This window comes from Gallinula chloropus (assembly GCF_964237585.1).
Source record: "Gallinula chloropus genome assembly, chromosome: 24".
Taxonomy (NCBI): Eukaryota; Metazoa; Chordata; class Aves; order Gruiformes; family Rallidae; genus Gallinula; species Gallinula chloropus.
In genome coordinates, this window is record NC_140109.1 from 7886151 (window position 1) to 7899248 (window position 13098).

General features: G+C 50.0%; 1 protein-coding gene across 1 annotated transcript; it reads left to right on the forward strand.

Moving 5' to 3' along the window:
* Positions 1 to 2403: 2403 nt before the first annotated feature.
* LOC311200675 (olfactory receptor 14A16-like) lies at positions 2404 to 11936 on the forward strand (the record flags this gene model as incomplete). The annotated part of the gene is made up of 2 exons (XM_084274958.1): positions 2404 to 3183; positions 11754 to 11936. 2 exons carry the CDS (start codon positions 2404 to 2406, stop codon positions 11934 to 11936), a joined length of 963 nt encoding a protein of 320 aa, XP_084131084.1.
* Positions 11937 to 13098: the final 1162 nt, after the last annotated feature.

Consider the following 13098-nt stretch of genomic DNA (forward strand, 5'->3'; position numbering starts at 1 on the left):
GCCCCAGGGCTGCAAAGCAAGGATGAGGTGCCTCTAGTCACTTGTCATACTTTTTACCCTCCCCAAGGGGAAAGAGTCCCCTTCCTGTCCCTGTCTGGGGGTCCTGCCTCTTGTGGAGACAAGAAAAAGTGATTCTTCTGCCCAGCTTGTGTTTGATCAGGATAAAGGACTCTGCTGGACAGAAGGATTTCTCCCCAGACTAGAGAGCAGATGGCAGGGAGGACTTCAGTGTCTTTCCAAGTTGGTTCCCTGGAGATGCAGGAATACCTCAGAGGAGCCGAGGAGTACATGACACCTTCACCTGCTCCTCTGCTGTAGCTGGGCTGGACTCCTGGGACAGTGGGAGCAGATGAAACATTACAGCAATGATGAGGGACAGCTCTGCCACAGAGTAACTCCTCTGCCAAGCACCCAGGGCTGGGGACACTGCCTGTAGGCATCAAGGGGAGACCTGAGATATTGAGAGAGCTGACAGATGCTGAGAGCTCACTGGAGGAGAAATATCCTCAGCACTCTACTTGTGAGTATGTCCCTGGCATGTCTGTGGGTTCAGAGCAATGCAGGTTCTGTTCCTGGAGGGATCTCCTAAAGCTGGGACATGGGGCAGTGTGTGGGGTCTGTCAGGAGGACAGGTTCTCTATAGGACAAGAAAGTGCTGCCTGGAAGGGATGCCCTTCTGCCCCATCAGAGGGACAGGGCAGGACAGCTGTCTTCTCCTGGGCATGGCTGAGAGGTGCCCAGGGCTGTCCTTGTGAGCAGGGTCCTTGTGACCCAGGGTCTGTGTGCTGGGGCAGGGACTCTGCTGCTGCCAGGGTCAGCACTCAGCCTGCCTGCTGGGCTTTCCACAGGGATATAGACAGCACCTCTGGGTTAAGGCAGTGACCCAGGGAAGGGCAACGTAAGGTCCTTCTGCTGTAAGAAAGTGCTGCCTGGGTCAGCTTTGCTCCCAGCCAGAGTTGATCCTTGAGAAATGCCAAAGAGAATGTTTCTCCAAAGGCAGAGTCTTTGCTTTGACTTTTCCTCTCCTGTGGGCTGTGCTGAGTGTGGTAGATGAGAACTTATTTCTCCCCTTGAGAATATGCAGTGAAAACTTGATTCTCATGAAGCTGTTGGAGCCTGGGCTGAGCCCTGCACACACAGAGGTTCCCTGGGGCAGTGCCCTGATGGCAGGAGGGGTCTGCAGAGCAGAGCTGAGCACAGGGCAGTTTGGATGAGGTCTGTGAGCACAGAGCAGGAGGTGAGATGGGCAAAAAGAATCATCTGCAGGGACAGATCCAGGCAGCAGAGACACTGTTAGGGAGGGAGAAGGATCTGCTTCCAGAAATATCCTGGCAGTGGGGATTTGCTGCCTCCCTGACATCCTCCACAGTGCTGACATTTTCCCTTAGTGACCCCCCAGTTTCTGCCACCCAGCACAGACTTTACATTTACTATTCCAGGGTTTCACGCTAAGTCTTCTCCTTGGCAGCCCAACCCCCTATTGAGGATAAACCCCTGAGTGCCTGTCTGTCTCTCCCTGTCCATCCAGCCTTGGCTGGAGCATTTCTCACTATTTCATCTCCTGACCTTGCTGCCTTTGACCAACATTTTCATGGGGCTTTGAGCATGTCCATTGGTGGGGCTGGCACTGAGATGACCCTCAATTCAGGACCCCATCTGTAGGACTGAGGTTTTCCAGGCAGCTCCTGCTGGGCTGCAGCTGCCTCCCACAATGGCACCGCTCTCCCAGGGACTCTTGTGCCCCAGAGAGGAGCCCCATGCAGGAGACATCTCAGCACAGAGGCCGTGGCAATGCCACTCATCACCTGTGTGTGGGCAGCTGCACTGAGCCCTGTGTGTCCCTGGTTGGGAGCCCTGAGCTGAGATCATCCTTGGGTAGGATGAGACTGCAGGAGGGCTTTGGAGCTCTGCCCTGCGAGACTGGATTCCTCAGCTCTCTGTGGGGTCCAGTTTCTTCTGGAGGGGACAGCAGGGTGTGATCACAGAGCGTCCAGCACAGGGTAGCTGAGAGCAGGGCTGATGGACAGAGCAGCTCTCCCCACTCTGCACTCAGGGGAAGGTTTCATTGGCACTCCAGCAGCAATGTCAGGGAGTTCTGACAGAAGAAACACTCCTCAGCTCATTCCTATCCACAGGGGATTTAGTCTGAGATCAGGCCATCCTTCTATTTACTGACTGCTGCCAGGCAGGACTGAGTTTTCATAAGCCCACAGCCAACCCTCCTCCCAGCATTGGCACGCTCAAGCCAGCACAAAGCAGACCTCCCAAAAGGGACCTGACAAAAGGCTTCCTGAATGCAGAGAATCAGTGTGAATTGGAAGAAGTATTTCTCAAGGAAGAGTTCCCTAACTTCTCACTGTTCCCTTTCCTCCTTGGACAGGTCTCCACACTTGACAGCAGCAGATGTCCAACAGCAGCAGCTCTATCAGCCAGTTCCTCCTCCTGCCCTTTGCAGACACACGGGAGCTGCAGCTCCTGCACTTCTGCCTCTTCCTGGGCCTCTACCTGGCTGCTCTCCTGGGCAATGGCCTCATCATCATCACCATAGCCTGTGACCACCACCTCCACACCCCCATGTACTTCTTCCTCCTCAACCTCTCTGTTACTGACCTTGGCTACATCTCCACCACTGTTCCCAAATCCATGGCCAATTCCTTGTGGGACACCAGGACCATTTCCTATACAGGATGTGTAGCTCAACTCTTTTTCTTTATATGTTTGATCTCAACAGAGCTCTTTCTTCTCACTGTCATGGCCTATGACCGTTACGTTGCCATCTGCCACCCCCTGCACTATGGGACCCTCCTGGGCAGCAGAGCTTGTGTCCACATGGCAGCAGCTGCCTGGGGCAGTGGGTTTCTCTATTCTGTGCTGCACACAGCCAATACATTTTCACTGCCCCTCTGCCATGGCAATGCTGTTGATCAGTTCTTCTGTGAAATCCCCCAGATCCTCAAGCTCTCCTGCTCAGATGCCTACCTCAGGGAAACTGGAGTCCTTGTGGTTGGTGTCTTCTTTGGTTTTGGGTGTTTTGTGTTCATTGTTGTGTCCTATGTGCAGATCTTCAGGGCTGTGGTGAGGATCCCCTCGCAGCAGGGATGGCACAAGACCTTTTCCACCTGCCTCCCTCACCTGGCTGTGGTCTCCCTGTTTTTCAGCACTGGCATCTTTGCCTACCTGAAGCCCCCCTCCATCTCCTCCCTATTTCTGGACCTGGTGTTGGCATTTTTGTACTCAGTGTTTCCACCAGCAGTGAACCCCCTCATCTACAGCATGAGGAACCAGGAGCTCAAGGATGCCATGTGGAAACTGAGGACTGAATGTTTCTAAGCAGCAATATGCTTCCCATCTTCATCTGTATATCACTGGCCATGTAATTCTCGTTAGGACCAGTTTGTATTTAGTAGGGTTTTAGCTGTTTTATTTTCTTTTCAGTCTGTTTTGTCTAAGCTGTATTAACATGGGCTACATTCCTACCACTCCTTATGACGTATCTCCAGATCTTCTTGTACCGAGACACTGCGTAGTGATGAGCTGTGCTCTCTTTGTATCTTGTTTGCTTGCAAAGGGCCACAATTATTTCTTACATTTATATACAATTTACTGATGCAGGCATAAGAAATACTCACCTTCCCCTGTACCTGCATTACTGTTAGTCTTTCTCTTTCATGTTTCACATCATTCAGGTGTTTCCACCTCTCCTGATGACACAGCCAGGCCTAAGGACATCTTTTTGGCAGACCAGCTGGACATATGCACTTCACTTTGATCACTGTTTTCCACCTCTGCCTGCTCTTTGGTCCATCAAGTACTCAGCTCTCAGTTCAGCTCTCTGCTGCTTGCTTTGAGCTTCAGAGAGTTGGAAAATGTCCCATCTCACTGAAGTCTGTTCTGTCCGAAGTTCAGGGTGTTGATAAGTGCCCTTTCTATATGTCTGAATAAAACTGTGCTTGGAAAGAACCTCCTCTGAAAGCTGACCCCCTTCACACGCTGCTTGGCCATAGCAGGCAGCTGAGGAGAGAGATTTCATGGTTATTAAGAAGGGTGATGTTTAACTGCTGTTTTTTGTCAGAGAAATCTGTCTGCTCCCCTTGGGCTCGTTAGAGCAGACAACTGGAGGCCATGAGGACAAACACAGGCAACATGCAGGCAGTTCTGATGCTGAGGACACACTGGCTTGGTCTGATGAAGCAGCAATGCCAAGTGCTGACCCCCAGGCCTCTTGTGGTGGTTCAGCTCCAGACAGTGGCTGAGCACCAGACACCACTTGCTCACTCCCACAGCAGAGACAGACAGAGCCTCTGTGGTTTGAGATAAGAACAATTTACTGACAAGAATCACTGTGAATGTAGAACAATTATGGCCAATTACACTCACAGCCAGTGCTAACACAGAGTACCTTACTGACCCAATGATTACACTTGAGACTTTGATTCCTACGTTCCACCATGGCCTGACCTGCAGGCCAATGTGGTGTCCCTGTAACATAGGTAATGTCCCACAAGTGGAAAGAGGTTTGTATTGTTTGTGCTATATATCCTGGGCTGTTGTCCATTTTGATTTCACGGGGCACATGGCATTGGACACGGTTACTAGATTCCCACGTTTGCGCAGTCCAAAACCTCCAGTGTGCCTGTGCCACAAGGTTTCACACCAGGGGCAAGGCCGCTGGTGAATTGCTGACAGTCCAGGTGACTGTGCAATCCCTTTAGCCTCAGTAAACAAAGAAGTGGTATTGTAGCTAAAGCACCTTAGCAGATTGATGAAACAATTCATGCAACTTTTGAACAGCCAAATATTTTCACACTGGCTTCCTTTGAATTTTCTCTGGAACCCCTTGCTTTTCCAATGCAGTTAACTCATCAATCAAACTTTCAACGTCTAAGTTTTTCCCCGCAATCAGTATTTCAACCATGTAATGACATCACACACAAATGAATGCTGCAAACCAACCTATCAGACAAATAACACTGCAAGACGCGAATTGTCACATCCACGCCACATGGATGGGTGGATGGGGTGGGGGCGGTTCTCCGACTTCTGCGGTGGTTCTCCGACTCCCGGAGCTGCGCCGCCGCTTCTGCCCTGATCCCATCGCGAACCGCAGCGCGACCCCGCCTGCAAGCACTTGGGCCCAGCCGAGCACTGGGGTCCTGTTCCGCTCGCATGCCAGGGGTCCGCTATTAACTCTTTCCACCACCCACTCGTTCCCACAGAAACTTTTTCCCAGTTCTGAAGCAACCTTATGTGCCCACGCTCTGACGAGCAGCCTCTCTGGAGTCTCTGGGTCATCAAGAGACACCGATGTGTTGCTGAGTTCTCTGGGTGATGTGGGTGTCAGCAGTGGGTGCTGTGACAAAAAGGATCCCTGATGCGATGGTAAGGAAGGCGGATTCTTGTTCATCTCCGTAGGATTCTTGTCCCTGTCCTTAGGTTTCTTGTCCATGTCCATAGGTTTCTTGTCCGTGGAGGCAACACTTTTGTCTCCGTAGTCTTCGCTTGGGGGGGCAGCCGGTACGACCATCTCTTGCCGTTTCCAAAACTCACGCTCTCCTATTTCAGTCGCTCTATATCCTCATTCGGGATCCTGGCGACAAGAGAGAGGGGTCCCTGCTTGGGGCCCCCTTGGAGCCGGAATAACGGGCCCAACTTGGATCAATGTGATCAATGTCGAGCTTTTTAAGAATACCTTTCATAAGGTCATAAATATGTCTCTCTCGGGGGAAGACAGTTGATTCCCCACATTACCCACAGCTCACCTCTCTTCCAGAGGGATGATTCCTGGCCAGGCTTCCCACTTCCTTTCAGTGGCTCATTCAACGTTCTGTGGCAGTCGCAGCGTGCCGCACAGCTCGGCGCGGTTCAAAGACCTCACACGGGGCACTAATTTGCCACCATGGAGAGAGACAGGACACAGCTTGATGCAGCAAGAGTCGATTCATTGCAAAGAACCATTCCTGTTTATATGCTCTGCAGACGGCTGCTTTCTTTCAAACATACCTTGTTCCTGGGCTACATCTGATTGGTCAACGTTTTGCTGTCACAGCAGCATCTCTATCTTATCATGAAAATAGAATTCTAAAACCTCCTTAGACAGCAGATATACCTTAACAATACGTCCTCTATTGTTGCTATATGTCCACTCTTTCCTGGAGCCTGTCCCAGCAGGGGGCCGGCAACGATGCTGACACTTTGTTTAGTTTCCCCCAGGTTCATGTACTAAAGGCTCCATCCAGTTATCTGTTAAACTGGCAGAGCTTGAGGCTTTCCTTCTCAAGGTGCAGGCCACAATTCACAATACTTTTACCTCACAATCCCTTTACCTCACAATCCCCTTACCTCACAATTTCTTTACCTAAAAATCCCCTTAGCTCATAATCCCTTTATCTCACAATCCCATTGCCTCACAATCCCCTTATGTCAAGATCCCCTTACCTCACAATACGTTTACCGCACAATATCCTTACCTCACAATTCCTTACATCATAATATCTTTACCTCACAATCCCCTTACCTGACACTCCCTTTATGTCACACCCCCTCACGTCAAAATCCCTGTAATTCAAAATCCGCTTACCTCACAATCCATTTACCTCACAATCCCCTCACCTCAAAATCCCCTTACCTCACAATCCCTTTACCTCAAAAACCCTTTACCACACAGTCCCTTTACCTCACAATACCCTTACCTCACAATCTCCTTACCTCACAATCCCTTTACCTCACAATATCCTTCCATCAAAATCTCCTTACCTCACAATCCCTTTACCTAAAAATCCCCTTAGCTCACAATCCCTTTATCTCACAATCCCATTGCCTCACAATCCCCTTACCTCACAATCCCCCTCTCACAATCCCCTTACTTCAAAATCCTTTTACCTCACAATCCACGTACCTCACAATCCCTTTACTTCACAATGCCCTTGGCTCACAATCCCCTCACCTCACAATCCCCTCACCCAGCAATCCCTTTACTGCAGAATCCCTTTACCTCACAATCCCCTTACCTCACAATCCCCTTTACCTCACAATTCCTTTACCTCACAATCCCCTTTACCTCACAATCCCTTTTACCTAAAAATCCCCTTTACCTCACAATCCCTTTTACCTAAAAATCCCCTTAGCTCACAATCCCTTTACCTCAAAATCCCCTCACCTCACAATCCAATTACCTCACAATCCCCTTAACTCACAATCTCTTTACCTCACAATCCCCTTAGCTGACAATCCCTTTACCTCACACTCACTCATGTCACAATCCCCGTAATTCAATATCCCCTTATCTCACAATCCCCTAACCTCACAATCCCTTTATCTCAAAATCCCCTCAGCTAACAATCCCTTTCCCTCACAATCCCTTCACCTCACTATTCCCTTATCTCAAGATCCCCTTACTTCACAATACGATTACCTCACAATCCCCTTACCTCATTATCCCCTTATCTCACAATCCCTTTACCTTACAAACCCTTTTTCTGTCCTGGTTTTGGTCAGGATGGAGTTAAAATCATTTGTAACAGCAGATGGAATGCTGTGTTTGAGAGTTAAAATATGAGTAGTGCTGATAACACCCAGGTGTTTCTAATTGCTGACAGACAGTCAAGGACTTTCTCAGCTCATCACGAGAAAGGAGGGGCGAAGCCAGGACAGGTGACCTAACTGACCGAAGAGAGTATTCCATCCGAATTACATCCTGCTCACTATAAAGGGGGCTGAGGGGAGGAGGAGCAGAGGGGCAGCTCCAGGATGTGCGGTTCTTGGGGGACGGTTGGGTTCCAGGATGGCTCTGGGTGGCACGGCCTGAGCTGTGGGTTTGGTGAGAAACAGCGTCATGTACTTTTGCTCTAAAGTCCTGTTAGCATTGTTATATTGTATTTTTCTGTTGTCTTAGTAAACTATCCTTATCCCAACCCACGGGCTTCTTATTTCTTGGTTTTGGGGTTATTTGCCCCTTCCTTTTCCCTTCCCTTACTTCTTCCCCTCCCCCCCCTCCCCCCGCCCCTTCCCTTTTCCCTGCTCTTTTCCTTTAAGGAGCAGGCAGCTGCGTGGATCTCGGCTCTCAGCCAGGGTGAAACCACGACAGGTTCATGGAGGACTGTCTGCCATGGGTGAGACCCAATGCTGGAGCACAGGGAGACTGTGAGGAGTCCTCCCATGAGGGGGAAGGAGCAGCCAAGACAATGTGTGATGAACTGACCCCAATGCCCATTCCCCATCCTCCTGTGCTGCTCAATTAGAGGAAGGGGAGAATTAGACAGTGAAGGGGACCCTGGGAAAAACAGGGAGAGATGGTTCTGGGTGTCTACATAATTTATTTTCTTTCTCATTCCTCTGCTCTCTTTGATTGGGTAATGAATTAGATGGGTTTATTGAGAGAAATTCAGTAGAGTGACCACTGCATGCTCTCTCCCTGTCCTTATCCCGACCTTTTGTTACATCTTCTCTCCCTTATGCAGCAGAGGAAGGGGAGTGATAGAGCAGCTTTGGTGAGCAACTGGGTCAACCCACTTCAACAAGAGGTTGAAAGGAAGATGTACATGGGCATGTGGAATCAATGGTCATAGGCTACAGTAATGATCACGACACTCTTGCCAAGAAGAGCAGCCAGGTAGATGCCCAGGAAGAGCCAGAAGTGCAGGAGCTGCAGCTCCCGTGTGTCTGCAAAGGGCAGGAGGAGGAACTGGCTGATGGAGCTGCTGTTGGACATCTGCTGACTCTGGGTATGGGAAAGTGTTTTCCGAAGTAAAAGGCAGGAGATTTATAACAAGGAAAACTAAAAACTTGATTTGTCTCACAAACTCCCAGGTGTGCATGAGGAGCAAAATCCTCTCCCAAGGAATTCAGTTGGTCTTCATTTATGGGTAGAGACAAATGGGGGTGACACACATTTTCCATCAGATGAGGCTCACTCACATGGAGAAGAGTTAATGACAACTTGCCTCCACCCCCAGTAATTCCCATGGGAGCTGGGACCAGCAGCTCCCAGACAGAAGGAGCCTATTTGTGCCACCAGAACTGTGGCAAGAGGAATCCCAGCACTGCTGGGTTTGTGGCAGCAATAAGTCACAGCTGCATCCCCTTCCAGTCCCAGGGCTGCAAAGCAAGGATGAGGGGTCTGGAGTGACCACAAGAGGGGGAAAGAGTCGCTACCTGGGGGTCCTGTCTCACATGAGAACAAGGAAAGGTTATTGTCCTGCCCAGCTCTGGTTTGATCAGGAGAAATGACTCTGCTGGACAGAAGGATTTCTCCCCAGACAAGGGAGGGAGAGGCAGTAAAGACTTAGTGTCTTTCCAAGTAGTTTCCTTGGAGCTCCAGGGACACCTCACAGGAGACTCTGGGAAATGGAGTATGTGACATATTCGCCTGATCCTCTGCTGTGAGCTGGGCTGGGCTCCTGGCATGGGGTGAGCTCATGGCAACCCAGAAGCCCTTACAAGAGACAGCTCTGGCCAGGAGCAGCTCCTCTACCAAGCACACAGGGCTGGGGACACTGCCTGTAGGCACCGAGGGGAGACCTGTGAGGCTGAGAGAGCTGATGGATGCTGAGAGCTCACTGGAGGAGAAATCTCCACAGCACTCTGCCTGGTATGTCTGTGGGTGCAGGGCAATGCAGGTTCTGTTCCGGGAGGGATCTCCTAAAGCTGGGACATGGGGCAGTGTGTGGGGTCTGTCAGGAGAACAGGTTCTCTATAGGACCAGAAGGTGCTGCCTGGAAGGGATGCCCTTCTGCCCCATCAGAGGGACAGGGCAGGACAGCTGTCTTCTCCTGGGCATGGCTGAGAGGTGTGAAGCAGCGTGTGCACCCAAGGGGTGCCCAGGGCTTTCCCTGCACCACAAGTTCTGTGTGCTGGGATAGGGACCCTGGTCCTACCAGGGTCAGCACTCAGCCTGCCTGCTGGGCATCCATCCACGTTGGTGCACAAAGAAGCTCAGGGTGGCAAGTGTGACCCATGGAAGGACAGTGTAGGGTCCTTTTGCTGTCAAAGTGTGCTGTGTAGGACAGGTTTTCTCCCAGCTCTAGGGGATCCCTGGCAACTTCCCAGACACTTTTCAAGAACACCAAGGATGCATTTTGCACTCCAGGGAAAGAGACATTTCTTAGAATTTTCTGCTCTTGTGGACTGGGTGGGAAGTGGGAGCTGAGTTTTGCTTGGTAACTTTGCAGAAGGCAGTGCAAAATCTTTTGTTATTAGGACTTGTCAGAGCATCTCCTGAGCCCTGCACACACAGAGGTTCCCCAGGGCAGTGCCCTGATGCCAGGAGGGGTCTGCAGAGCAGAGCTGAGCAAAGGGCAGTTTGAATGAGATCTGTGAGCACAGAGCAGGAGGTGACATGGGCAGAGAGAAGCAGCTCCAGGGACAGGTCCAGGCAACAGAGTCATTGTCAGGAAGGGAGAAGTAGCTGCTCCCAGAAATGCCATGGAAGTGAGGATTTGGTAAATCTCTGATATCCCCCGTAGTGCCAACACTGATGTTCTACAGGGAACCCCAGGGTGTGATCACAGAGTGCCCAGCACAGGACATCTGAGACCAGGGCTGATGGACAGAGCAGCTCTCTCCACTCTGCACTCAGGGGAAGGTTTCACTGGCACTGCAGCAGCAATGTCAGGGAGTTCTGACAGAAGAAACACTCCTCAGGTACAGGCAGGAGAAAACCAAAGCTCCAAAGCTCTGCTCTGCCCTTGGGTGAAATTGGAGTGACAGTGCTGAAAAGCTCAATCCCATCCACAGGGTATTTAGTCTGAGATCACATCATCTTTCTATTTACTGACTGCTGCCAGGCAGGACTGAGGTTTCGAGAGACCACAGCTGACCCTCGTCCCAGCATGGGCATGCTTAAGATACCTCCCAAAAGGGACCTGCCAAAATCTTCCTGTGTTCCAGAGAGTCAATGTGAATTGGAAGAGGTTTCTCTCATAGAAGTCCTCACTATGCCTTTTACTCCTTGGACAGGTCTCCACACTTGACAGGAGCAGATGTCCAACAGCAGCTCCATCAGCCAGTTCCTCCTCCTGGCCGTTGCAGACACACCGGAGCTGCAGCTCCTGCACTTCTGGCTCTTCCTGAGCATCTACCTGGCTGCTCTCCTGGGCAATGGCCTCATCATCATCACCATAGCCTGTGACCACCACCTCCACACCCCCATGTACTTCTTCCTCCTCAACCTCTCTGTTCTTGACCTTGGCTGCATCTTCACCACTGTTCCCAAATCCATGGCCAATTCCTTGTGGGACACCAGGGCCATTTCCTACACAGGATGTGTGGCTCAACTCTTTTTCTTTTTATTTTTTCTATCAACAGAGTATTCCCTTCTCACTGTCATGGCCTATGACCGCTACGTTGCCATCTGCCACCCCCTGCACTACGGGACCCTCCTGGGCAGCAGAGCTTGTGTCCACATGGCAGCAGCTGCCTGGGGCAGTGGGTTTCTCTATTCTGTGCTGCACACAGCCAATACATTTTCAATTCCACTCTGCAAAGGTAATGCTGTTGACTAGTTCTTCTGTGAAGTTCCCCAGATCCTCAAGCTCTCCTGCTCACACTCATTCCTCAGGGAATTCAGGATTCTTGGGATTGCTGTGTGTTTTGCACTTGGCTGTTTTGTTTTCATTGTGGTGTCCTATGTGCAGATCTTCAGGGCTGTACTGAGGATCCCCTCACAGCAGGGACGGCACAAGACCTTTTCCACCTGCCTCCCTCACCTGGCTGTCATCTCCCTGTTTCCCAGAACTGGCACATTTGCTTATTTTAAGCCTCCCTCTATCTCCTCCCCATCCCTGGACTTGGTGGTGGCTGTTTTGAATGCAGTGGTACCCCCAGCAGTGAACCCCCTCATCTACAGCATGAGGAACCAAGAGCTCAAGAAAGCCCTGAGGGAAGGTGTTCACTGGATGTTTCTCAGCTGTTTTAAAGGTCCCATGTCTCTTCAGATGTGACTCCCAGGGTATCCAGTAGTGGCTGGTTGATTTCTTTACCTTCATTGTCATTATCACTTGTTGGGGTTTTTGTTTGTTTTTTTGTGTCTGTAACATTCTTAAATGTTTAGATTTATCTGACCTTTTCTAAGGAATAAACTTGGTCTGTTTCAGCTGTGTATTGATCTGCTTCAATGTCAATTGGAGAAAACTGCTACCACTTCCATAAACTGTAAAGATAAAAAGCCCAAAAATATCAAAACCTGAAATCTTCCACTGAAACTAGATTCTAGAAACTAGTCCCTGAGTCTAAAGAGCCATCCTGGCTTGTGTTTGCCTTAAGAGAGAGAAAAAATGGCCAATATCAGTATGTTCTTGTTGCATTATGGCTTGAGAAGCAAGGCCATGGTTCTATGGAGCAATTGTTCAAGCAGTGTCCTATGTAACTTAATAGTAAGAGTGGGCCTCACACCATCTTGACACAAATGATAGAGTGGAAGGTCATAGTTCTGTACACAGTGACAAGAAGTAGAAACAGGATGTATGTTTCAAGGAGCTGCTGTTCCTGAGAATGAGAAAGAAGCACAGATGGGTGATGTAGCCTTTAACCAAGAACCAATCGAGTTGTGATAATTACAATATGTATTAGTGACAATTATAATGTTGTCCTGGTTTTGGTCAGGATGGAGTTAAATTCTTTTGTAGCAGCAGATGGGATGCTGTGTTTGAGAGTTAAAATGAAAGCAGCGCTGATAACACCCTGTTATCACCCTATTGCTGTCAGACAGTCAAGGACTTTCTCAGCTCTTCATACTTCTCTATTCATGAGAAAGGAGGGGCAAAGCCATGACAGGCGACCCAACTGACCAAAGAGAGTATATCACGTCCTGCTCAGTACAACAGGGGGCTGATGGGAGGTGGAGCAGGGCGGCTCCAGGACGCGCGGTTCTTGGGGGACGATCGGGTTCTGGGACGGCTCTGGGTGGCACGGCCTGAGTTGTGGGTTCAGTGAGAAACTGCATTGTGTATCAACAGCTTCATATATTTTTTGCTCTAAAGTCCTGTTAGCATTGTTGTATTTTATTTTTCTGCTATTTTAGTAAACTATCCTTATCCCAACCCACGGGCTTTTGGTTTCTTGGTTTTGGGGTTGTTATTTACCCCCTCCTTTTCCCTTTCCTTG